Source organism: Dermochelys coriacea, chromosome 28, assembly GCF_009764565.3.
Source record: "Dermochelys coriacea isolate rDerCor1 chromosome 28, rDerCor1.pri.v4, whole genome shotgun sequence".
Classification (NCBI taxonomy): domain Eukaryota; kingdom Metazoa; phylum Chordata; order Testudines; family Dermochelyidae; genus Dermochelys; species Dermochelys coriacea.
The window spans coordinates 919,936-943,740 of NC_050095.1; the positions used below are offsets into that span (position 1 = coordinate 919,936).

At 66.6% G+C, this 23,805-nt stretch overlaps 3 protein-coding genes across 8 annotated transcripts in view; 2 read left to right on the plus strand and 1 right to left on the minus strand.

Moving 5' to 3' along the window:
- The first annotated feature begins 26 nt into the window (after window positions 1-26).
- On the plus strand, window positions 27-4,475 carry LOC119849304 (phosphatidylinositol 4,5-bisphosphate 3-kinase catalytic subunit alpha isoform-like). 2 transcript variants are annotated; one of them, XM_043503719.1, is made up of 8 exons: window positions 27-154; window positions 423-544; window positions 1,588-1,666; window positions 1,779-1,949; window positions 2,053-2,170; window positions 2,311-2,462; window positions 2,801-3,126; window positions 3,214-3,228. In XM_043503719.1, the coding sequence occupies exons 1-7, from the start codon at window positions 48-50 to the stop codon at window positions 3,084-3,086; spliced, it is 1,035 nt and encodes a 344-aa protein (XP_043359654.1). In that variant the 5' UTR covers window positions 27-47; the 3' UTR covers window positions 3,087-3,126; window positions 3,214-3,228. The 2 variants fall into 2 exon arrangements, with proteins under 2 accessions (XP_043359654.1, XP_038242134.1); XM_038386206.2 differs by having other exon boundaries at window positions 2,801-4,475.
- On the minus strand, window positions 4,040-23,721 carry TFR2 (transferrin receptor 2). Of its 4 annotated transcripts, XM_038386166.2 has the most exons (19): window positions 23,639-23,718; window positions 21,578-21,627; window positions 20,324-20,537; window positions 19,778-19,973; window positions 19,220-19,360; window positions 18,963-19,074; window positions 17,745-17,867; window positions 17,439-17,555; window positions 16,733-16,872; window positions 16,405-16,577; window positions 15,942-16,061; window positions 15,542-15,624; window positions 15,075-15,138; window positions 9,591-9,658; window positions 9,028-9,104; window positions 7,199-7,283; window positions 6,242-6,469; window positions 5,295-5,435; window positions 4,040-5,053 (listed from the first exon to the last, which is right to left on the minus strand). In XM_038386166.2, the coding sequence occupies exons 2-19, from the start codon at window positions 21,608-21,610 to the stop codon at window positions 4,811-4,813; spliced, it is 2,358 nt and encodes a 785-aa protein (XP_038242094.1). In that variant the 5' UTR covers window positions 21,611-21,627; window positions 23,639-23,718; the 3' UTR covers window positions 4,040-4,810. The 4 variants fall into 4 exon arrangements, with proteins under 4 accessions (XP_038242094.1, XP_043359633.1, XP_038242096.1 ...); XM_043503698.1 differs by lacking the exon at window positions 20,324-20,537 and having other exon boundaries at window positions 23,639-23,721; XM_038386168.2 differs by lacking the exon at window positions 5,295-5,435 and having other exon boundaries at window positions 23,639-23,721.
- The window catches only part of LOC119849286 (chloride channel protein ClC-Kb-like), a 42,330-nt gene continuing 35,390 nt past the window's right edge, over window positions 16,866-23,805 (plus strand). For both annotated transcript variants that reach the window (XM_038386164.2, XM_038386165.2), the window contains exon 1: window positions 16,866-17,061. The gene's annotated coding sequence lies outside the window, so the exon portion shown is untranslated. The remainder of the gene's footprint in view (window positions 17,062-23,805) is intronic.

The following is a 23,805-nucleotide window of genomic DNA, read 5'->3' on the forward strand; positions in this document are numbered from 1 at the left end:
GTTCTTACCTGCCCCACAGTAATCGCCCCACCCCCGATCTCCCCCAGATGCAGATGAAGTTCCTGGTGGAGCAGATGAGACGCCCGGATTACATGGAAGCTCTGCAGGGCTTTGTCTGCCCCCTGAACCCCGTCCATCAGCTGGGCAACGTTCGGTGAGGCCTGCAGGACTCCTGGGTCCCGTCCCCAGCTCACGGGTGAGGGAGGTGGGCGGGGGGGGCTGGAAGCCCGGCCTCCTGGGTTCTCTCCCCGGCTCTGGGAGGGGATTAGGGGCTAGTGTGTCAGAGCAGGGGGGCTGGGAGCCCAGACTCCTGGGTTCTCTCCCCGGCTTTGGGAAGGAAGTGGGGGCTGGTGGGTCAGAGCGGGAGGGCTGGGAGCCAGGACTCCTGGGTTCTCCCTGACAGGTCTCCCCCGCCCTTCCAGGCTGGACGAATGCAGGATCATGTCATCGGCCAAGCGGCCGCTCTGGCTCAACTGGGAGAATCCGGACATCATGTCAGAGCTGCTCTTCACCAACCATGAGATCATCTTCAAGAACGGGGATGGTGAGGGGGGGGCTGGGGGCCGGGAGTGAGGGGCACCAGCAGAGCTGGGAGGGGCAGGGCTGGGCTAGCAGGGGGGTGTGGGTCGGGAGTGAGGGGCAACGCCAGAGCTGGGAGGGGCAGGGCTGGGCTAGCAGGGGCTGTGGGTCGGGAGTGAGGGGCACCGGCAGAGTGGGGGGGCAGGGCTGGGCTGGCAGGGGCTGGGGATCGGGAGTGAGGGGCAATGGCAGAGTGGGGGGGCAGGGCTGGGCTGGCAGAGGCTGGGGGTCGGGAGTGAGGGGCGCCGGCAGAGGGGGGGGGCAGGGCTGGGCTGGCAGAGGCTGGGGGTCGGGAGTGAGGGGCGCCGGCAGAGTGGGGGGGCAGGGCTGGGCTGGCAGAGGCTGGGGGTCGGGAGTGAGGGGCGCCGGCAGAGTGGGGGGGGCAGGGCTGGGGGTCGGGAGTGAGGGGCGCCGGCAGAGTGGGGGCAGGGCTGGGGGTCGGGAGTGAGGGGCGCCGGCAGAGTGGGGGGGCAGGGCTGTGGGTCGGGAGTGAGGGGCGCCGGCAGAGCGGGGGCAGGGCTGGGGGTCGGGAGTGAGGGGCGCCGGCGGAGCGGGGGCAGGGCTGTGGGTCGGGAGCGAGGGGCGCCGGCGGAGTGGGGGCAGGGCTGGGGGTCGGGAGTGAGGGGCGCCGGCAGAGTGGGGGGGCAGGGCTGTGGGTCGGGAGTGAGGGGCGCCGGCAGAGTGGGGGGGCAGGGCTGGGGGTCGGGAGTGAGGGGCGCCGGCGGAGTGGGGGCAGGGCTGGGTCGGGAGTGAGGGGCGCCGGCAGAGTGGGGGCAGGGCTGGGGGTCGGGAGTGAGGGGCGCCGGCGGAGTGGGGGCAGGGCTGGGGGTCGGGAGTGAGGGGCGCCGGCGGAGTGGGGGCAGGGCTGGGGGTCGGGAGTGAGGGGCGCCGGCAGAGTGGGGGCAGGGCTGGGGGTCGGGAGTGAGGGGCGCCGGCGGAGTGGGGGCAGGGCTGGGGGTCGGGAGTGAGGGGCGCTGCTGCAGTCCGTCTGTCCGTCTCTGGCTGCAGACCTCCGGCAGGACATGCTGACGCTGCAGATTATCCGGATCATGGAGAACATGTGGCAGAACCAAGGACTGGACCTTCGGTACTGGGGGGGGGGGAGTCGGGAATGGTGGGGGGCTCCATGGGGGAGGTGGCCGCGTCTCGGCGCCGGGCGAGGGGGCCCCTCTCTCATCCTGCGTCCTGCCGCCCCCCAGGATGCTGCCCTACGGCTGCCTGTCCATCGGGGACTGCGTGGGGCTGATCGAGGTGGTGAAGAGCTCCCACACCATCATGCAGATCCAGTGCAAGGGCGGCCTGAAGGGGGCGCTGCAGTTTAACAGCCACACCCTGCACCACTGGCTGAAGGACAAGAACAAGGGGGACAGGTCAGGCCGGGCCGGCTGGGGTCGGGGCGGGGGCCGTGGGGCAGGGAGCTGGGCAGAGGTGGGCCTGGGGGGGGGCTGATTAACCCCTGGTGCTCTGGTTCAGTTACGACGCGGCCATCGACCTGTTCACCCGCTCGTGCGCCGGGTACTGCGTGGCCACCTTCATCCTGGGCATCGGCGACCGGCACAACAGCAACATCATGGTGAAGGACGACGGGCAGGTGAGACCGACCCCGGCCCCCGCTCCCCCTTCCCTGCCCCTCTGAGGCAGCCAGGCCCTGCCCTGGGGCTGGAGGGGAGCCGGCACCCCCCAGAGGGCACAGGCCCCGCGTCCCGTTCATCGCCCGACTCGTTCTCCCAGCTCTTCCACATCGACTTCGGCCACTTCCTGGACCACAAGAAGAAGAAGTTTGGCTACAAGCGGGAGCGGGTTCCGTTCGTCCTCACCCAGGACTTCCTCCTCGTCATCAGCAAAGGGGTGCCGGAGTGCACCAAGACCAAGGAGTTCGAGAGGTGAGGCCCCCTCCTGCTCCTAGCCCCCCGCTCTAACCCACCAGCCCCCACTCCCCTCCCAGAGCCGGGCAGCGAACCCAGGAGTCCTGGCTCCCAGTCCCCCCTGCTCTGACCCAGCAGCCCCCGCTCCCCTCCCAGAGCCAGGCAGCGAACCCAGGAGTCCTGGCTCCCAGCACCCCTGCTCTCACCCCCCAGTCCCCACTCCCCTCCCAGAGCCGGGCAGCAAACCCAGGAGTCCTGGCTCCCAGCCCCCCAGCTCTCAGCCCCCAGTCCCCACTGCCGTCCCAGCGCCGCGGAGAGAACCCAGGCGTCCTGACCCCCCCGCTGGGCCCCGGCAGGTTCCAGGAGATGTGCTACACGGCCTACCTGGCCATCCGGCACCACGCCAACCTGCTGATCAGCCTGTTCTCGCTGATGCTGAGCTCGGGGCTGCCGGAGCTGCAGTCCTTCGACGACATCGCCTACCTGCGCAAGACGCTGGCGCTCGACAAGTCGGAGCCGGAGGCGCTCGAGTACTTCACCAAGCAGATGAACGAAGCCCACCACGGCGGCTGGACCACCAAGATGGACTGGATCTTCCACACCATCCGCCACATGCCCCTCAGCGAGGCCGGGCACGACTGAGGGGCCCACCCCCCGCTCCGGGCCTCGCCCTTCCTGGGGGGTGGGCCTAAGGCTTCTGCCTGCCCCGCCAGCTAACCCTCGCTTCTTGGGCATTTGGGTGATACAGGGGCGGAGCCAGGTCCTTAAGCCCCGCCCATCCTGGAGGGGGATGGGCTGTGAGCGAGGTGGGGGGAGGGTGTAGAGACTCATGCCTGCTCTGGGCAGAGGGTGGGGCCAAGCACGTAAGCCCCACCCCCTTGGGCGGGGCCGGAGGTGAGCCTGGTGAGCTGCTTCTGGGTGTGCCCAGGTGAGGGGGGTCTTCCAGCTCCATCCTTTTCAGAGGAGGAAGTGAGGGGCGGGGTCAAATCCATTATGCCCCTCCCCTTGGGGGGAGGGCAGATGCCAGAGAGCCTTAAGCCCCTCCCCCTGTGCACTGAGAGGGGCGGGGCAAAGAGGGGGTGAACCGTCCCCCAGAGATTCCTGCTGTTTGGGGCGCTGGAGGGGAGTCCTGCCCCTTTGACCTCTGACCCCCTTGGTAATTTGGGGGGGCAGTAAAGGGGGATTTAGCCCCTGTTTTTGAGGGGGCAACAGCTTGTGTCCCCCTCCCCCGAAATCTTCCAATGTACCTGAGCAGCACCCAGACCCTGCCCCATCTGATACTTGAATCTTGCCCCCATCCCAATCTGCCGGGGGTGGGGCAGGCGTGGGGGGCAGGGCAGATACTTGAAATTTTTGCCTGGAGAATTTTTTTTGTTCTTGTTGCAAAAATACAATTTTTTAAAAAGCCCGAACTGGCCCCGAACTGCTGGGGATAGAGGGGGGCGGGTCAACATGGGGGGCGGGCCGCCCCAGTGAGCTTTGCTGGTGCGGGCTGGAACCAGAGGGGACAGGCCCAGTGCCCCATTCCCTGCCCCCCCCATGCAAGGGAAATCTGGGGTGGGGTGCAGGGTCCCCTGGAAATAGACACAGGGAGCTGTAGCATCCATTTTTATTGAGCTTTCGGGCTCCAGGGGTGGGGTGGGAGGGGCGACACCTGCCCAGCGGGCCCTGGCCTGAGGGACCCCCCCACACACACACATTAGGGCAGGGGGAAATCAGGCACAGAGACAGGCTACGTAGAGAGCTCAGGAGCGAACCCAGGAGTCCTGGCTCCCAGCCCCCCCTGCTCTAACCCACCAGCCCCACACTCCTCTCCCAGAGCCGAGGAGGGAACCCAGGAGTCCTGATGCCAGAGGCTGCAGCCCCATCGCTCTGGGGATTAATTTTTGGGGGGTGCTGGGGGGGGAAACCGTGGTGGGGAGCCGGACCATGATTGGTTGCTGGGGATGCTGAATGTCCATTGGTAACGGGGGCGGGCGGGGGGGGTATAGAAGCTGGTGCTTCCAACAAAGGGTTAAATCTATCGCGTAGCAATAAACGAAACCATTTATAGTGGGCGCTGCCACTGATAAATTAACGGGGAGGGGCAGCAGGGTTCGGGGGGGTCAGAGAAAGGGGTGACCCTTGGGTGCAGATCGGGGGGGGGAGGCGAGAGGCAGGGTCCCCCTGGGGCTGGCCGGGTAGGTGAAAATGGGGGGGGAGAGGTGTACACAAGGAAGGGGGGGTGCAGCAGAGGGGGGGAGGGAGATTGAGGGGGTGAGTTCAGTGGGTGAGAACCCAGAGGGAGGCGGCTCGGCGGGGGGATCCCGGGCCGGGGGGGAAGCCTTCGGGGGCACCGAGGGGTGTGGGGGTGTGCGTGGGGGGGCTCAGAAGTTGATGTCCACGTCCCAGACCTCCCCGCTCAGGGCGTTGGCCGCCCCCTGCAGGGTCCAGGTGGCCAGGGCCAGCTGGCGCCGGAAACGCCCCTCGTCGAAGCGCCCGGGGGCCGCCCGCAGCAGCCGCAGGTGGGCCAGCAGCGCCCGCAGCGTGTGGGGCCCCCGCCCGTGCAGGACGTGCCGGAAGGGGGTCTCCGTGGCCGCCACGTAGGGGGACAGGAAGTAGAACTCCACCTGGGGGGGGCGAGAGGAGGGGGGAGCCGTTAGCAGAGTCTGACCCCGCCCCCCCCTGCAATGCAGCAGGGGGATGCAGGCTGCAGGCGGGCAGGTGACGGGTCATTGCAGGCGCCCGCACAGCAGAAAGGCGCGTGCCCCCGGTGCAACGCGGGCACCGGCGCAGGGGTGCATGCAGCAAACGGCGGGGGGGGGACGGGGATGATGCAGGGCCCCCCCCCGCCGTGCCACCGAGGCTCACCCTCATGATGCGGACGTTGTGCATCCGGTTGAGCCGTTCGTTCCGCTCCTCCGAGCTGTAGATGTCCTGGCGCAGCTTCTCGGCCGCCCGCGTGTAGTCGCCCCGGGCCGAGTACATCCACTGCAGGGTCAGGCCGCGGCTCTGTGGGGCCCGTGGGGGGCTCAATGGGGGCAGGGAGAGACGCAACCCAGCCCCCAGCCCTCCATGGGGCCTTCCAACCCCCGTTCTGCGCTCCCGGATATGTGCCCCCACTCCCCTCCCAGAGCCAGGGAGAGAACCCAGGAGTCCTGGCTCCCAGCCCCCCCCTGCCCTAACCCACCAGCCCCCACTCCCCTCCCAGAGCCGGGGAGAGAAGCCAGGAGTCCTGGCTCCCAGCCCCCCTGCCCTAACCCACCAGCCCCCACTCCCCTCCCAGAGCCGGGGAGAGAACCCAGGAGTCCTGGCTCCCAGCCCCCCCCTGCCCTAACCCACCAGCCCCCACTCCCCTCCCAGAGCCAGGGAGAGAACCCAGGAGTCCTGGCTCCCAGCCCCCCCCGCCCTAACCCACCAGCCCCCACTCCCCTCCCAGAGCCAGGGAGAGAACCCAGGAGTCCTGGCTCCCAGCCCCCTGGCTCTAACCCACCAGCCCCCACTCCCCTCCCAGAGCCAGGGAGAGAACCCAGGAGTCCTGGCTCCCAGCCCCCCCCTGCCCTAACCCACCAGCCCCCACTCCCCTCCCAGAGCCAGGGAGAGAACCCAGGAGTCCTGGCTCCCAGCCCCCTGGCTCTAACCCACCAGCCCCCACTCCCCTCCCAGAGCCAGGGAGAGAACCCAGGAGTCCTGGCTCCCAGCCCCCCTTGCTGTATCCCACCAGACCCCCCTCCCCTCCCAGAGCTGGGGCGATCGGTGGGCTGGCCCGGATCCCCCTGGGGGCGGCTGGGGGGCTGGATCCCCCCCCGAGGCCCTACCTTGAGCTCGCTGCTGTAGGGGTTGAGCTCCGCGATGCGCTGCAGCAGGACGTCCCCATAGGCACCGAAGTCCAGGGGCAGCAGGTGGTCGTGGGTCAGGCGGATCAGCAGCTGCCCCACCACCTCGGCCACCGACTTGGCCACGGCCGGCAGCCGCCCGAAGAGCATCCCGTTCAGGTTCTCGTAGGTGTCGTCCTGGGTGTGCAGGAACGGGTAGGGGCGGGCGTCCTGCGGGGGAGAAGGTAAGACCGGGGGGGCTGCGGGTCGGGAGTGAGGGGCACTGGCAGGACTGTGGGGGGGCAGGGCTGGGCTGGCAGGGGCTGTGGGTCGGGAGTGAGGGGTCACGGGGGGGGCTGCGGCTCGGGAGTGAGGGGCACTGGCAGGACTGTGGGGGGGGCAGGGCTGGGCCGGCAGGGGCTGCGGGTCGGGAGTGAGGGGCACCGGCAGGATTGTGGGGGGGCAGGGCTGGGCTGGCAGGGGCTGCGGGTTGGGAGTGAGGGGTCATGGGGGGGCTGCGGCTCGGGAGTGAGGGGCACCGGCAGGACTGTGGGGGGGCAGGGCTGCGGGACAGGAGTGAGGGGTCACCGGGGGGGCTGCAGCTCGGGAGTGAGGGGCACCGGCAGGACTGTGGGGGGGCGCAGGGCTAGGCTGGCAGGGGCTGCGGGTCGGGAGTGAGGGGTCACGGGGGGGGCTGCGGCTCGGGAGTCAGGGGCACCGGCAGGACTGTGGAGGGGCAGGGCTGGGCTGGCAGGGGCTGTGGGTCGGGAGTGAGGGGCACTGGGGGGGCTGCGGGTCGGGAGTGAGGGGTCACCGGGGGGGGTGCTGCAGCTCGGGAGTGAGGGGCACCAGCAGGACTGTGGGGGGGGCAGGGCTGGGCTGGCAGGGGCTTTGGGTCAGGAGTGAGGGGTCACCGGGGGGGCTGCAGCTCGGGAGTGAGAGGCGTGGGGGGTCTCTCACCTCGACGAAGGAGAACTCGACGGCCGGGACCCCCGCGAAGGCGGTGAAGGGGTAGGCGCTGCTCTCCATGGCGAGGGGCTGGATCCTGGGAGGGCAAGAGGCAGGTTCGGAGTACGGGAGAAGGGGGGGGCGCTGGGGGTTCCCCCATCGTCCCACCCAGGGCTGGCCCCCCCAAACCTTCCCCAGGGGGCTCAGGGACTCCCAGCCCCAAACAGCTCAGGATTTCGGGGGGCGGCAGCAGGCTCTGGGGCAGGCAGCAGATTCCCCCCCACCCAGTGTATGGGGCTGGCTGGTGCACAGGGTGAGGTGGGGGAATCAGAGCGGGTCAGTGTTGGTGGCTGGGGGGATTAGGGGTCAGCAGGGGCGAGGTAGCCCTGGCCAGATTAGGGGGTCAGTGGTGGGTAGGGTCAACAGTAAAGGCGGTAGGGTCAGAGGTGGCAGGTCAGAGGTTAAGGGGCACGCGTGGCCAGGGCTAAGCCGAGATGGGGGGTGCAGTGGGGCAGGTGGCCCACGCCAGCCGGAGGTGGGACAGAAGCAGCTGGGGAAGCCTGCCGCTAATTAGGGCCAGGCTCGTTAGGAGCCAGATGGGAGGCAGCTGCTGGGGGCAGCCCAGCCAAGGGCGGGCTGGCTCCCAGGGGTCGCGCCGGGGCTGGAGCCGTGCTGGGTGGGCTCAGAGGACCTGGAGTAGTGGGGGGCCCTGCCCCTGGCTCAGCCCCTGGCCGCGGAGGAGCCAGACTTTGGGCTGTGGCTGGCCCCTCCAGCAGGTGGGAGCCAGCGGCCGCCCGGGACCCCCGGAAGGGGTCTGAGAGGGAAATGGGGGGCACAGCCGGGGGGCAGCGGCCGCGGAGAGAGGCAGACGACGGGCCGGGCTGATCCCCGGAGTGACCAGCAGGAGGCGCCAGCAGGGTGAGACGTGCACCATGACGGGGTCAGAGGCTACGGGGCGCGGTCAGTGTGAAAAGGGGGTGTGGGCCAGAGTCAAAGGGGAAGGGTCAGCAAAGGTAGAGAGTATTTAAGGTCAGAGGTGAAGGGTCATCCTCGGGTGAGGGCAGGGGTCGGAGGTGACGGCTCGGAGGGGAAGGGTCGCCGCTGGGTGAGATCAGGGGTCGGAGGTGGCAGGTCAGAGGGGAAGGGTCGCCGCTGGGTAAGGGCAGGGGTCGGAGGTGACGGCTCGGAGGGGAAGGGTCGCCGCTGGGTAAGGGCTGGGGTCGGAGGTGACAGGTCAGAGGGGAAGGGTCGCCGCTGGGTGAGATCAGGGGTTGGAGGTGGCAGGTCAGAGGGGAAGGGTCGCCGCTGGGTAAGGGCAGGGGTCGGAGGTGACGGCTCGGAGGGGAAGGGTCGCCGCTGGGTAAGGGCAGGGGTCGGAGGTGGTAGGTCAGAGGGGAAGGGTCGCCGCTGGGTAAGGGCAGGGGTCGGAGGTGGTAGGTCAGAGGGGAAGGGTCGCCGCTGGGTAAGGGCTGGGGTCGGAGGTGACAGGTCAGAGGAGAAGGGTTGCCGCTGGGTGAGATCAGGGGTCGGAGGTGACAGGTCAGAGGGGAAGGGTCACCGCTGGGTAAGGGCAGGGGTCGGAGGTGACAGGTCAGAGGGGAAGGGTCGCCGCTGGGTGAGGGCGGGGTCGGAGGTGACAGGTCAGAGGGGAAGGGTCGCCGCTGGGTGAGATCAGGGGTCGGAGGTGATAGGTCAGAGGGGAAGGGTCACCGCTGGGTAAGGGCAGGGGTCGGAGGTGATAGGTCAGAGGGGAAGGGTCACCGCTGGCTGAGGGCAGGGGTCGGAGGTGACGGGTCAGAGGGGAACAGTCGCCGTTGTCCTGGGGGTCGTGCCCCACTTACACCTCGCTGGCCCAGCGCCGATCCGGGAACGTCACCTGCTCGTAGAGACTCTGGCCACTGCGGTTCGGGCTGTCGACCTGACGGAGGGAGGAGTCACAGGTGACCTTTGAACTCTAACTCCCGACCTTTCACCCTCAGAGGGGCCAATATGGCACTGTGACCGCTGACCCCACACATCCCACCATTGCTAGACCCCTGACCTTTAACCCTTCACCTCTAACCTAAATGAACCTTCCCTGAGCTCTCACCTCCTACTGCCCCCCGCTCTACCCCACCAGCCCCCACTCCCCTCCCAGAGCTGGGGAGAGAACCCAGGAGTCCGGGCTCCCAGCCCCCCCACTCTAACCCAGCAGCCCTCACTACCCCCCCAGAGCCAGGGAGAGAACCCAGGCGTCCTGGCTCCCAACGCCCCCCCCATCTAACCTCCCAGTGCCCCCACTCCCCTCACAGAACCGGGGAGAGAACCCAGGAGTCCTGGCTCCCAGCCCCCTGCTCTAACCCACCAGCCCCCACTCCCCTCCCAGAGCCGGGGAGGGAACCAGGCATCCAGAGATGCCCCTCACCTGTTTCAGGACGTTCTCAATCAGGCTGGTCAACAAGGGGCTGGTCTTGGCGTGGAATTTGTCATCTCCTGATGGTCAGCGGAGGGGAGAGAAACCGGTCAAGGTGGGGGTCAGGGGGTCCAGTGGTGGAACCTCAATTCCAACCTTGGAGTCACTCCCTCCCACAGACCTTCATAGAGTTAGGTTTATAATAGAGAGGGGGAAACTAAGGCAGACAATGCCTCCTCTAACTCACTTGCCCCCACACCCCTCCCAGAGCCGGGGAGAGAACCCAGGAGTCCTGGCTCCCAGCCCCACCTGCTCTAACCCACCAGCCCTGTGACGAGGCGGGACTGTTCTTAATGTTTCCTCTAAATATTGTGAGGGTGCCTCAGTTTCCCCTGTGCAGTTCTTAAGTATCTAGGGGGTAGGGTACGGGTGTATGATCATTGCAGAGTCCTAGAGGGCAGGTGTGTGCAGGGGTCTGGACACAGAGAATGACCGACACCCTGATTCCTGGCCACTGATGGCCTGGACCCTTCCCTCCTGCAAGGTGAGAGCTAAAGGGTTGGAGAACAAAGGAATCTGGTGCCCTCCTGGCCCGGGAAAGGGACAAAGCCCGGGGGGGGGGCAGGCTGGAGAGAGTTTCAGTTTGGGGCTGGCTGGGAACATGGAGTGAAGTGCAGATGGGGTTGTCTGGCTCACTGCCCCCCCAAAATGGACCCGGCTGAGGGGTCCTGTTCTCTGCACCTACAAGCTCTGTTTCAGACTGTGTTCCTGTCATCTAATAAACCTTCTGTTTTACTGGCTGGCTGAGAGTCACGTCTGACTGCAGAGTTGGGGGTCAGGACCCTCTGGCTTCCCCAGGAGCTTGCCTGGGCGGACTCGCTGTGGGAAGCGCACGGAGGGGCAGAGGAGGCTGGATGCTCCGAGATCAGACCCAGGAAGGGGGAAGCTGGGTGATCTGTGTGTCCTGCAGACAGGCTGCTAACAGAAAGGAGACTTCCCCAGAGTCCTGACTGGCTTCGCAGGGAGCAGTTTCAGAGCATCACCTGGGGACTCCGTGACAACTGGTGTCAGCGGTGGGATGTACTGCACCCCGTGGATGGCGCTTCCTGCAGTAAGTGACTGGGGAGCAGTAATACGAAGGGGGATTGACGAGGACCAGGCATGCTGAAGGCTCAGAGAGGAGCGGCTTCGAGGGGCAGTTAACCCCTGGGAGTGTGTGACTAGCGAGAAGGACGGTGCAGTAATGGGATCCCCCTGGGGACTGCGGTGAGCAGTCTCGGGGCGAAGGAGCCTGGGGCTTGGTCCTGGGAGAGAGAAGGACTTTTGCAGTAACAGGGATCCCCTGGGGATTGCAGTGAGCGATCCCAGGGGCAGAGGAGTCTGCAGCTCGACCCTGGCAAAGAAGGGGTGACCTTGAGAAGGGCTGGCACACTAGAGGTTCTCCCTGGAAACCATGGGGAACTGAGAGGACACAGCAACCTGGGAACAGCAGAGTGAGGGCCTATCAACATCTCCTTAAGAAGGACATTGAAACCCTGTGCAAAAAGAGAGGGTTGAACATCAGAAAGTTCACCAAGGCACAGTTAATCATGCAGCTGGAGGAGGATGACCGCTCTAAGGAACAGATTCCTGACCCAAATGGGGCTATAGCAGGATCTGGGAGCAGCTGAAGTAGTAGCCAGGCATCCCCAAGACTCCTGTCCCCGACCAGACGGGGGTCTTCACGATCGGGTTCCCCTTCGGGGGATCGGAGACGGATGGGATTGGAGCTGAGTCCGAGAGAGCAAGAGGACTGTGAGAGACAGCGAGAGGCCAAGAAAGTGCTGCAGGAGCAGCAGCAGCATGAACTGGCGATGGTGGAACGGAGAGGCAGAGGGGACCTGCCAGGGATGAGCGGGGATAGACCCCGGGGTGCCAGTTCCACAGGGAACCTCGATACTCAATTGCTGCCCCTGGTTAAGGAGGGGGGGGATGTGGATGCCCACCTCACTGCCTTTGAGCAGGCTGGCGATTTGAACCAGGGGGACCCTGCGGAAAAGCCCCGCTGTCTAGCTCCCTTGCTGGATCCCAAGGCCATAGACTCCGTCAGCCAGATGGGTGGGGAGGTGGACAGGCTCCCACTCCTGACCCCAACCTATATGTCTGTGTAGAGTTTCCTGGGGTCAGGCCCCTCGGACCCCCAGTGGGAGCGGAAGGTGATGGTCAATGGGGAGACATGCCTGGGGTGGCGAGATCCTGGGATAGAAAGAACTGTTGTCATGCCATGGGTGGTGCAGCCTCAGATGCTGAGGGGCTGTGTGAGCTGGGTGAGGGTCCCAGGGATGAAGCCCCTCGCCCTGCTATGGCCCAGATCCCTGTGCAGACCCAGGAGAGGTGGGGCTGGCTGGTCGCTGGGGTTCTCCAGGATATCAGCTGTGAGACCCTGTTGGGGAGAGATTGTGTCTCTTTGGGACAGGATCCAGGCCCTGCTCCTGTAATGGCCAAGGGTTTGAATTTGAATCCAGGGAACCAATCGGCGGAGAGGGAAATGGTCAGTGAAAATAAAAGGAGTACTTGTGGCACCTTAGAGACTAACAAATTTATTTGAGCATAAGCTTTCATGAGCTACAGCTCACTTCATCGGATACATTCGTGTAGCTCACGAAAGCTTATGCTCAAATAAATTTGTTAGTCTCTAAGGTGCCACAAATACTCCTTTTCTTTTTGCGAATACAGACTTGCAGGGCTGCTACTCTGAAACCAGTCAGTGAAAATGCAGATGACCTGGCTGGCAGCAGGGAGGAGCTGCTAGGCTCAGGCTACCTGCCTGCCTGTAACCAGACCCCTGGGGCTGGGTGGGACAGAGAGATGCTCCCCGCCTCCCTGCACACCGGAGAGGGGGCTCACGCTGGCTCTGATGCAGTGAGGAAAGCAGTGAGCTCACTGCCTACCCCCACTGGGACAGTAAGGGCAGCGCTGAGCACAGTGGGAGCTGAGACCCCAGCTGAATGGGGGGAGACACAGGCAGGGCAGGGGATCCGTTGGGAGTGGCAAGGTGCTTGGTAAGGAAAGTTTGGATGAGCCTACGCAGCCTTGTGGGCTGATGGCTTTGTCTAGTCAGCAGAGTGGGAAGGCGAGGAGAGTGAAAGATGAGTGTCCCTGGACCTTATCTGTTAGCCGGGTGGAGAATTGTGACAGTGAAGGAAACGTGCCTGTGTCTGTCAGGGGTATTGACTTGCCTATGGAGGGAGCTACCCCGGTCTCCAAGCAGTTGTCTGTGAACAGCCTTGTGTGCTGGGACAAGGGAAATGAGATCCCAAGCTGTGTGTCTGGGAAAGGAGAAAGTGTGTCTGGCTCTTCTTTGTCTGTGGAGCAGACGGAAGGGGCCTTTCAGCCTGGGATGGTTGAGAATAGTGCAGTTGTCTCCAAGTTGGTTCTGGATTCAACTAAAGCTCAGAAAGGGAATGGTCCTAAGTTTGTGTCTGCTAGGGAGACTGGCCCTATAACTAGGTCGCATCCAGTTAGTGTCTATGCAAAATCCCAGAGACCAGACAATTCTGGTGCTTGTATTTTGCCTGTTGCTAGTGTATGGCTGGGAAAGGGTGTAGCAACTCTGTCTAATCAGGGTGAGATTCTAGCCAGGGCACAAGGAGAGCAGAGAGGTGATTTGATCATGTTATCTACTGACGGTGTGGAAACCTGTACCAAGAAGGTAAAGATTCCTGAACTTGTGTGTGGCAAAGGGAAGGAGAAGGCTTCTAACCTTTTATCTAGGGAGTCTGTAAGTATGCCTGAAAGGGGATTGTGTAGGAATCCGCCTGATGGGCCAGAGGTGATTCTGGATGTAAGCGAGACCCAGAAAGAGTCTGTGGTTGCTCAGGAAAGTGTTCCTCTAGAGCAAGCCCTAGGTAAAGAGGGTAAGGACAGAATTTCTGTGAAGGGTGAATTGTTGCATAGAAAAGCCCCTAGGGAAAGGAATCCTCATGGAGTCTTTGCAAGCAGTTTACTGCAACAGAAGGATGTGAAAGTGATTTAATCAAGAATGTTTCAGTTCCTAACAGCCAGAAATTTTCTGTTGTGAATGGATCCACTGACTTTGCTGTTGAAGGATCCAGTGTGGATAGCTTTGAGAAGGTCTCAGATGGAGTGAAAGCTGTTAAGAAAGTTAAACAGTCCTCTAACCAAGTGGCTGTGTTTGGCCAGCTTGTTGGGGAGACAAGGTTGTTGATAAACGGATGTCTCCATGCTAGTTCTGTAAGTGAACAGTATGTGGCCCAGGTCAAGATGGGGGCTCTTAACCAAGAGAGCCCGAAATCAGCCCTCCAGACTGAGCGCTGGGAGAAGACCCGATCCCAGTTTGATCCCCGGGGGTTTTGGGGTGGCAAAAGGGCATGGGCCGCATAAACCTTCCCACATGAGCATAAAGAAAAGGAGTACTTGTGGCACCTTAGAGACTAACAAATTTATTAGAGCATAAGCTTTCGTGAGCTACAGCTCACTTCATCAGATGCATTTGGTGGAAAAAACATGAGCATGTGAGTGCTATCAACCACCCCCGACCTAAGGGAGGGCGTGAAACTGTAAGGGCCTGGTGCAACTCCCACCAAGGAATGGGAGAGATGCTGGGGCATCCATGGGAACGTTGGTGGGTTCGAACTTCCCTAGGTCACCAGCTAAAGTGACCCCGCTCAGTTCGGTCTCGAAGGGGGAAGAGATGTGACAAAGCGGGACTATTCTTAATGTTTCCTCTGAATAGTGCTGAGGTGCCTCAGTTTCCCCTGTGCAGTTCTTAAGTATCTAGGTGGTGGGGTACGGGTATATGATCGTTGCAGAGCCCTAGAGGGCAGGTGTGGGCAGGGGTCTGGACACAGAAAATGGCCGATACCCTGTTCCCTGGCAACTGATGGCCTGGGCCCTTCCCCCCTGCACGGTGAGAGCTAAAGGGTTGGAGAGCAAAGGAATCCGGTGACCTCCTGGCCCAGGAAAGGGACAAAGCCCGGGGGGGGGGGGGGCTGGAGAGAGTTTCAGTTTGGGGCTGGCTGGGGACACGGAGTGAAGTGCAGACAGGGTTGTCTGGCTCACTGCCCCCCAAAATGGACCCGGCTGAGGGGTCCTGTTCTCCGCACCTACAAGCTCTGTGTTAGACCATGTCCCTGTCGTCTGATAAACCTTCTGTTTTCCTGGCTGGCTGAGAGTCCCGTCTGACTGCGGAGTTGGGGGGCAGGACCCTCTGGCTTCCCCAGGACCCCGCCCGGGCGCACTCCCTGTGGGAAGCGCACGGAGGGGCAGAGGAGGCTGGATGCTCCGAGGTCAGACCCAGGAAGGGGGAAGCCGGGTGAGCTGTGCCCTGCAGACAGGCTGCTCCCAGAGAGGAGACTCCCCAGAGTCCTGCCTGGCTTCGCAGGGAGCAGGTCCGGAGCATCGCCCGGGGACACCGTGACAACTTAACACACCAGCCCCCACTCCCGTCCCAGAGCACGGCAAAGAACCCAGGAGTCCGGGCCCCCAGTGACGTACCTAGCACAGCGTTGTCCAGACTGATGTAGGCCACGGCTTTGAGGTGCAGCATGCTGAGGTACCCCTGGTCAGGATGGGACGTTTGGGGGGGGTAAGTTGTGGGGGAGGTCCCAAATCAGCAGCCCCCCCACCCGATCTCATCAGTCATGGTCACTGCTATTCCCCCATCGTACCACCAGGGGGAGCCCAGAGCCTTCTGACTCCTGACAGCCAGGGAAGGAACCCAGGAGTCCTGGCTCCCAGCCCCCCCTTCTCTGACCCACCAGCCCCACACTCCTCTCCCAGAGCCAGGGAGCGAACCCAGGAGTCCTGGCTCCCAGCCCCCCTGCTCTAACCCACTGGCCCCCACTCCCCTCCCAGAGCTGTATTTTGGCTGGGGGGAGGGGACAGGACTGGTAAGCCCCTGTAGGTAGAAGCCCCTCCCCTCCACCCAAGCCCCCCAGCAGGGACCCAGGCGTCCGGGTTACCTCTAGCCATTCGGTGGAGCCGACTTGCCCGAAGTCTTCTGCGTCCCAGCTGGCGAAGATCAAAGTGCGCCGGAGCTGGAAGCCTGGGCAGGGAAATCGACTGAAGTGGGTGGGCTCCTGTCCCCCTCCCCCGCACCCTGAGGACCCAGGAGTCCTGAGGGCCCCGGGAACTTTTACTGCACCCCTTTAAGGCGGCCATCTTTTTAGACAGGCTGATGAACATTCCCCTCTCTGCTCTTTGGGGGAGCGAGGTCCCCACCTGATGGCCAGGGTGGGTATGACAGGGGAGGGGTGTTCCAGTGAGGGGCCGGCCCCGCCCCCTGCCCCACCTGGTGACAGCCCCGCCCCCTCAGCTAGCTCCACCCCCTGCCCCACCTGGTGAGAGCCCCTGCCCCCTTACCATTGCGCACCATGGCGGAGAAGGTCCGGGCTAACTCCAGCAACAAGGCCGTGCCGACGCCCGACCCGGCTGCCCCCGGGCCCAGAGAGTCCCGCTGAGCCCCGATGATCACGTAGTGATCTGTGGGGCGAGGGAGCCAAGGTTAGGGGGAAAGGAAGGCCCCCCCCTCGACAGCCCCGGCCCCCCCATCCCGCATGCCTCCCCCCCAGGCCCAGCCTCCGTCCCCACACAGCTCCCCCACAGGCTCAGCCCCCCACCTCTCTCTCTGCCCCACTGCCCCATCCCCAGCCCCCCACATCTCTGTGCCCCCCCATTCCCAGGTGCCCACCCCACTACAACCCACACACCCAGTCCCCACAGCCCAGCCCACTTCCTGTCTCCCCACTTCAGTTCTCCCCCCTGCTCTCCCCCCCAACCCACAGAGCCACCCCCGCCCTGCACCATGTCCCCTCCCCGGCCTCACCCGGTTCAAATCGCCCCTCGAGGGAGCCAAAGACGTTACTGATCATGGTCGAAGTCTTGACGTTGTTCACCTGGAGGTGCACCCGGACGCCTGGGTCCCCGGGGCCAAGGCGATACGGGACCTCGGCCAGGCGGCCCTTCCAGTCCCGTGGGGCAGCCAGCCCTGTCAGCTTACTGGGGGATGGGGGGAAGAGAGGGTCAGACCCTCCCAGCACCGGGGAGAGAACCCAGGAGTCCTGGCTCCCAGCCCCCCCTGCTCTGACCCATCAGTCCCCACTCCCCTCCCAGAGCCGGGGAGAGAACCCAGGAGTCCTGGCTTCCCCCCTTACCTGAGGAGGCGGGTGGCCGTGCTGGCGCTGATGGGGTGGGCCGGGATGCGGGGCAGCCCCGAGGACTGGATGGGGGGGAACTGGGTGTGGTTGAAGGAGGGGAAGCCGGGGCTGTAGGGGTCGCCGGTCCCCATGTGAACCTGCGGAGGGGCAGAGACAGCGGGTGAGGGATGGAGGCTTCACCCACCCCACCTGCTCCCTGCCCCACTGAGCTCGACCCCTTTGCTTCCAGGTCGTGGAGAGAGACGGGGAAATAGCGCCTCCCGGGACCCGACCCCCAACCCGCCGCAGAGCGTGACCGGCTGCAGGCACGTCCGGAGATCTATCAGGTAGCCAGTTTTGAAGCGCTTTCGTTCGGTTGAACCCCCGGGCTCATGTTCGAGCTCCCTGTGGTCCCGGCGCCGGGGCGGGAGCAAGCTGTATGCGGGCTGGGCAGGAGCCCGACGCCCGTTAACGGCGGCACGGTCGTCTCGTTAGAGAGAGAGAGATCGTTAGCGTGATGGGATCCGTGTGGCGCAAATGCTGGGACGGGTGTTTATTATGTGTCACACTTCTTCAATTCGTTATGAATCGGGGCCTGAATCAATCGCTCCGTTAGCCTACTGGGGATCCATGTCCCCCCCTCCTGGGTCCCTGCTCTCCTTCCCCCGCCCCCCACATCCCGTGCAGACCCCCCGCCAGCCCCTCCCTCCGCACTGGCACTCACGTGTCCGTAAACCGCCTGGTTCTGGGACAGCCCCGCTTTGCGCAGGTCCTGGGGGATGTCCCAGGGGTCAGGGTAGATCAGCACCCCCCGGGCCTGGGCAGCGTCTGCATTCGCCACCTGGAGAAGAGGAGAGAACCCAGGAGTCCGGGCTCCCAGCCCCCCCTGCTCTGACCCACCAGCCCCCACTCCCCTCCCAGAGCCGGGGAGAGAACCCAGGAGTCCTGGCTCCCAGCCCCCCCTGCTCTGACCCACCAGCCCCCACTTCCCTCCCAGAGCTGGGGAGAGAACCCAGGCGTCCGTGCTCACCTTCTCTGCGAAGCTGATCTGTCCCACCCTGACGATGACCAGGTGGCCCTGGGGGTTCACTCCCTGCTGTCCCAGGACATCGAAATCCTCCTGGCGCCCGTAGTTGGCGTAGACCAGCCCCCCCTGGGAAGAAAGATGGGGTTGAGTGGCAGGGGGGACACCCCGAAATCCAGCACCCCCAGGAGCAGGGAGAGGGCTGGGGAGACTCCAGAGTGGGGATGAGGGGCAGGATGGGAGGAGGGGAGCAGAGGTGTTACCATGGTGTTACCGGGGGGGCTGTACCCGGGAGAGGCGGGGGGTCGCCAGGGGGACCGTTACCGTGGCGTTGCCGGGGGCGCTGTAGGGGCAGTACCCGGGGGAGGGGGGGGTGTTGCCAGGGGACTGTTACCATGGCGTTGCTGGGGGCCTGTAGGGGCAGTACCTGGGGGAGGCAGGGGGTCACGGGGGGGCTGTTACCGTGGGCGCTATAGGGGCAGTACCCGGAGAGGCGGGAGGTCGCCGGGGGGCCGTTACCGTGGCGTTGCCGGGGGCGCTGTAGGAGCAGTACCCGCAGGAGGCGGGGGGTCACCGGGGGGGCCTTTACCGTGGCGTTGCCGGGGGCACTGTAGGTGCAGTACCTGGGGGAGGCGGGGCGTTGCCGGGGGGCCGTTACCGTGGCATTGCCAGGGCCGCTGTAGGGGCCGTACCCGGGGGAGGTGGAGGATTGCCGGGGGGGCCGTTACTGTGGCGTTGCCGGAGGCACTGTAGGGGCAGTACCCGGGGGAGGTGGGGGGTCGTTGGGGGGTCGTCAGGGGGGCATTATCGTGGCGTTGCCGGGGGCTCTTTATGGGCAGTACCCTGGGGAGGTGGGGTGTTGCCGGGGGGGCCGTTACCATGGAGTTGCCGGGGGCCCTGTAGGAGCAGTACCTGCAGGAGGCAGGGGATCACCGGGGGGGCCTTTACCGTGGCGTTGCCGGGGGCACTGTAGGTGCAGTACCTGGGGGAGGCAGGGCGTTGCCGGGGGGCCGTTACCGTGGCGTTGCCGGGGCCGCTGTAGGGGCAGTACCCAAGGGCGGCGGGGCGTTGCCGGGGGGCCGTTACCGTGGCGTTGCCGGGGGCGCTGTAGGGGCAGTACCCGGGGGCGGCAGGGCGTTGCCGGGGGGCCGTTACCGTGGCGTTGCCGGGGGCGCTGTAGGGGCAGTACCCGGGGGCGGCGGGGCGTTGCCGGGGGGCCGTTACCGTGGCGTTGCCGGGGGCGCTGTAAGGGCAGTATATCTCGGGGTCCTCCAGAGGCAGTTTCTCCAGGACACTTCCCTGCGGGTCCAGCTGGTGCAGGAAGTTGGGGTTCACCCTACGGGGGGACAATGGAGGGGGGGGTCAGAGCCCAGGCAGCCTGGCCCCCCCTTTTCCCCTGGGTGCCTCATCCCCCCTCTCCCATGCGTCCCCTCTTCTCCCCCCCGTTGCCCCCCATCTCCCAGCCCCTGCCCCGGTCAGACCTGTCCGGGCGCTGCAGGCCCACATAGTGGGTGTCGGTCCAGGCTCGGTCCAGCCCGTACGAAGTGAAACTCTCCAGCACCTTGTGGGTCAGGGCGTCCATGCGGGGCGAGCCCGGGGGGTGGGGACCCTCGCTCACCCACCTGCGGGGGGGGGAGAGAAGAGGGGAGGGGTCAGGGGGAAGCTGGGGACAGACGACCCCCCCAACCTCCACCCCTCTAGCGAATTGGGGAGGGGGTCCCTGGTGTTTTTGAAGGCGGAGGGGGGTGTCTCTGAGGAGGGATGGTGGGGAGGGCTGAGTTTCAGGGTAGGGGATTTGGGGTCTCGGGGGGGGGCTCAGAGAAGGGGGGATCCTGTGCTGGGTGGGGGTAAGGAGTGTCTCTGGGGGTTGGGGTGGGGATCTGCGGGGCGGGCTTCTTGATGGGGCAGGGGGTGGGAGGATCTGTGACGTGGGAGGGGTCTCCGTGGAATAGGGGGGCCCTGTGGGAGGATCTGCGGGGCCATGGGGTCCCTGTGGGGAGGGGGCTTTCTGGGGGGCGGGGGGATCTGGCGGGGCTCACCGGATGGTGCTCTCGATGCTGTCCTCCCGCAGGTATTTCTGGAACATTTCCTTCAGGTCGGCCCAGTAGAGGGGGGGCCCCGGGCCCGGCGACTCCTCGGCCGCCCCCTCGTCGCTCACCACGGCCAGCAGGTCGCCCCGCAGCCCCGCGCACGACGGGCAGCTGCCCCGCAGGGCCACGTAGCCCAGCAGGAACGCTGCACGGGGGGGAGATGGGTCGTGGGCACGGGGGGGGCACGGATGCGAGGAGGGGAGGGGGGAAGGGCTATCTATGAAGGGGCGGGGCTGTCCACCTGGGAGGCGGGGCACTGGGTCCGGGGGTAGGGCTGTGAGCGCAGGGGGCGGAGCTGTCAGGCCACAGGGCGGAGCTCTCGGGCCAGGGGGCGGAGCTCTCGGGCCGGGGGCGGGGCTCTCAGGCTGGGGGGGGCCAGGAGACAGAGCTCTCAGGTCAGAGGGCGGAGCTCTGGGCCAGGGGGCAGGGCTGTCAGACCAGGGGGCGGGGCTCTTGAGATGGGGCGGGGCTCTTGGGACGGGGGGCGGTGCTTACCCACGGTGAAGATGAGCAGGGCGCTGAGCACCAGATAGGTCAGGGCCTTGGTCCGGTCCCGCGGGCCGGGGGTCACCAGGGCGGCCATGTCCCCGGCCAGCGTCTGCTCCTCCCCTTCGGCCACCTTCAGCTCCAGGCCCCCGGCCCCCTCCCCGCCCGGCCCCTCCATGTTCCGGTATATGGTGTAGGAGCGTCGGCCGGGCCGCTCGCTGCCCTGCGGGGGAGACGGGCATCATGGCAGGCGGGGCTGTGGGTCGGGAGTCAGGGGCACCGGCGGAGCTGGGGGGGCAGGGCTGGGGTAGCAGGGGCTGTGGGTCGGGAGTCAGGGGCACCGGCAGAGCTGGGGGGGCAGGGCTGGGGTAGCAGGGGCTGTGGGTCGGGAGTCAGGGGCACCGGCGGAGCTGGGGGGGCAGGGCTGGGGTAGCAGGGGCTGTGGGTCGGGAGTCAGGGGCACCGGCAGAGCTGGGGGGGCAGGGCTGAAGTAGCAGGGGCTGTGGGTCGGGAGTCAGGGGCACCGGCGGAGCTGGGGGGGCAGGGCTGGGGTAGCAGGGGCTGTGGGTCGGGAGTCAGGGGCACCGGCGGAGCTGGGGGGGCAGGGCTGGGGTAGCAGGGGCTGTGGGTCGGGAGTCAGGGTCACCGGCGGAGCTGGGGGGGCAGGGCTGGGGTAGCAGGGGCTGTGGGTCGGGAGTCAGGGGCACCGGCGGAGCTGGGGGGGCAGGGCTGGGCTAGCAGGGCTGCGGGCCGAGAGTGAGGGGCACCAGTGGGGCTGCGGGCCGGGAGTGAGGGGCACTGGCAGGGCTGGGGGGGCAGAGCTGAGGGGGGGCAGGGGCTGTGGGTCAGGAGTAAGGGGCACTGGCAGAACTGGGCTGGGGGGGGGCAGGGGGCTGCGAGTCGGGAGGGAGGGGCACCGGCAGGACTGTGGGGGGCAGGGCTGCGGGTCGGGAGTGAGGGGCACCGGCAGGGCGGGGGGAGCAGGGCTGGGCTGTGGGTCGGGAGTGAGGGGCACCGGCAGGGCGGGGGGGCAGGGCTCAGCTGGCAGGGATCAGTGGGTCGGGAGTGACGGGCACCGGCAGGGCTGGGGGGGCAGAGCTGAGGGGGGCAGGGGCTGCTGGTTGGGAGTGAGGGGCACTGGCAGAGCTGGGCTGGGGGGGCAGGGGGCTGCGAGTCGGGAGTGAGGGGCGCCAGGGGGCATGCACTGTTGGGGTCTCTCCCAGACCCTGGGGAGCGGGGAGAGGATTCGAACCCAGGTCCTACCGCACGGCGGAGCAGAAACCTCAGCGTCTCCATTGCAGCCTCTTTGCGTCCTGGGGAGAGAGACGGGCCCCGGGGGCTGATCAGGGAGAACCCAGGAGGGTTCCTCCTTACCTGCCCCCCACAGAACAGCAGGGGCTGGGGGTCGGGAGTGAGGGGCAGCGGCAGGGCTGGGGGGCAGGGCTGGGCTGGCAGGGGGCTGCGAGTCGGGAGTGAGGGGCACCGGCAGGGCTGGGGGGGGGCAGATGGTTTGTTTTTCCCGTTAGCCCGGGTTCAAAGGCTGACGTGGACTGATCGATTTGCCCGGCTGGCGCCGGCCTGCTGGCGTCACTATGGGGCAGAGCTGGGGCCGGCCCTGACCATAGGGGACAGAGCCCCCCTGCTGAGCACCCCCCTGCACCACATGAGCTGGTGGAGGAGCTGACGGGGGGGCCTGGGGGGCTGTGGGGGTGAGGGCACCTGGGATTGGTGGTGGTGGGGGGAGCCAGACAACCTCCGTCCCCCCAGGGGAGCGGCAGGGGAGGGGAAGCTGGGGCAGGAGGCTGCCGGCTTGGGGCCCCCGGGGCTGGGAAGGGCCAGAGCCTGGCTCGGGTGATAAGAGCCCGGGGGTGGGGGGCGGGCGCAGCTGGGAGCTGATACCGTATCCCCCAGAGTCACGTACACACCCCCCCATTCCCGCCGGCGCCCCTCACTCCCGACCCCCAGCCCCTGCCCTTCCCAGCCCTGCCCCCCATTCCTGCCGGCGCCCCTCACTCCCGACCCCCAGCCCCTGCCCTTCCCAGCCCTGCCCCCCCCATTCCCGCCGGCACCCCTCACTCCCGACCCCCAGCCCCTGCCCCCCCCCATTCCCGCCGGCGCCCCTCACTCCCGACCCCCAGCCCCTGCCCTTCCCAGCCCTGCCCCCCCATTCCCGCCGGCGCCCCTCACTCCCGACCCCCAGCCCCTGCCCTTCCCAGCCCTGCCCCCCCATTCCTGCCGGCGCCCCTCACTCCCGACCCCCAGCCCCTGCCCTTCCCAGCCCTGCCCCCCATTCCTGCCGGCGCCCCTCACTCCCGACCCACAGCCCCTGCCCCCCCCATTCCCGCCGGTGCCCCTCACTCCCGACCCCCAGCCCCTGCCCCCCCCATTCCCGCCGGCGCCCCTCACTCCCGACCCCCAGCCCCTGCCCTTCCCAGCCCTGCCCCCCATTCCTGCCGGCGCCCCTCACTCCCGACCCCCAGCCCCTGCCCTTCCCAGCCCTGCCCCCCCATTCCCGCCGGCGCCCCTCACTCCCGACCCCCAGCCCCTGCCCCCCCCATTCCCGCCGGCGCCCCTCACTCCCGACCCCCAGCCCCTGCCCTTCCCAGCCCTGCCCCCCATTCCTGCCGGCACCCCTCACTCCCGACCCCCAGCCCTGCCCTTCCCAGCCCTGCCCCCCCATTCCCGCCGGCGCCCCTCACTCCCGACCCACAGCCCCTGCCCCCCCCATTCCCGCCGGCGCCCCTCACTCCCGACCCCCAGCCCCTGCCCTTCCCAGCCCTGCCCCCCATTCCTGCCGGCGCCCCTCACTCTCAACCCCCAGCCCCTGACCTTCCCAGCCCTGCCCCCCCCATTCCCGCCGGCACCCCTCACTCCCGACCCCCAGCCCCTGCCCTTCCCAGCCCTGCCCCCCCATTCCCGCCGACGCCCCTCACTCCCGACCCCCAGCCCCTGCCCTTCCCAGCCCTGCCCCCCCATTCCCGCCGGCGCCCCTCACTCCCGACCCCCAGCCCCTGCCCTTCCCAGCCCTGCCCCCCCATTCCTGCCGGCGACCCTCACTCCCGACCCCCAGCCCCTGCCCTTCCCAGCCCTGCTCCCCCATTCCCGCCGGCGCCCCTCACTCCCGACCCACAGCCCCTGCTAGCCCAGCCCTGTCCCCCACGCCCTGCCGGTGCCCCTCAGTCCCGACCCCCAGCCCCATGAAAATCAGAAGACCCCGTAAAAGGGGTCTCCCCCGTGGCTGGGCTTGGCCAGGCTGCTGTGGGGGGTTTATGGGGTTCTCTCAGGACAGCCCCCCCGTCTCCCTTCCCCCCCAGGGACACTCACGGAGCCAGCGCCGGGTGCTGGGAGCTGACAAGCTGCTGTTTGTGTCTGATACAAACCTGGGCTCCCACCCACCCGCCAGTGACACCCAGCCCTCCTCCCCCGCCAGGACCCACTCCCAGCCCCCCCGCCCTGCCTGGGCCAGGGCAGTGCCAGGGGGCGTGTGCTGC

Excerpts from the sequence above, each read along its gene's own strand:
- LOC119849304 (XM_038386206.2), top strand. The coding sequence starts at position 48 with ATGCAGATGAAGTTCCTGGTGGAGCAGATGAGACGCCCGGATTACATG. Across the intron at positions 1,950-2,052 it reads GACAAGAACAAGGGGGACAG|TTACGACGCGGCCATCGACC; the intron begins GTCAGGCCGGGC and ends GCTCTGGTTCAG. Across the intron at positions 2,171-2,310 it reads TGGTGAAGGACGACGGGCAG|CTCTTCCACATCGACTTCGG; the intron begins GTGAGACCGACC and ends TCGTTCTCCCAG.
- TFR2 (XM_038386166.2), bottom strand. The coding sequence starts at position 21,610 with ATGGAGACGCTGAGGTTTCTGCTCCGCCGTGCG. Across the intron at positions 20,538-21,577 it reads GGTTTCTGCTCCGCCGTGCG|GGCAGCGAGCGGCCCGGCCG; the intron begins GTAGGACCTGGG and ends TCTCCCCCGCAG. Across the intron at positions 17,556-17,744 it reads AGATCAGCTTCGCAGAGAAG|GTGGCGAATGCAGACGCTGC; the intron begins GTGAGCACGGAC and ends CCTCTTCTCCAG.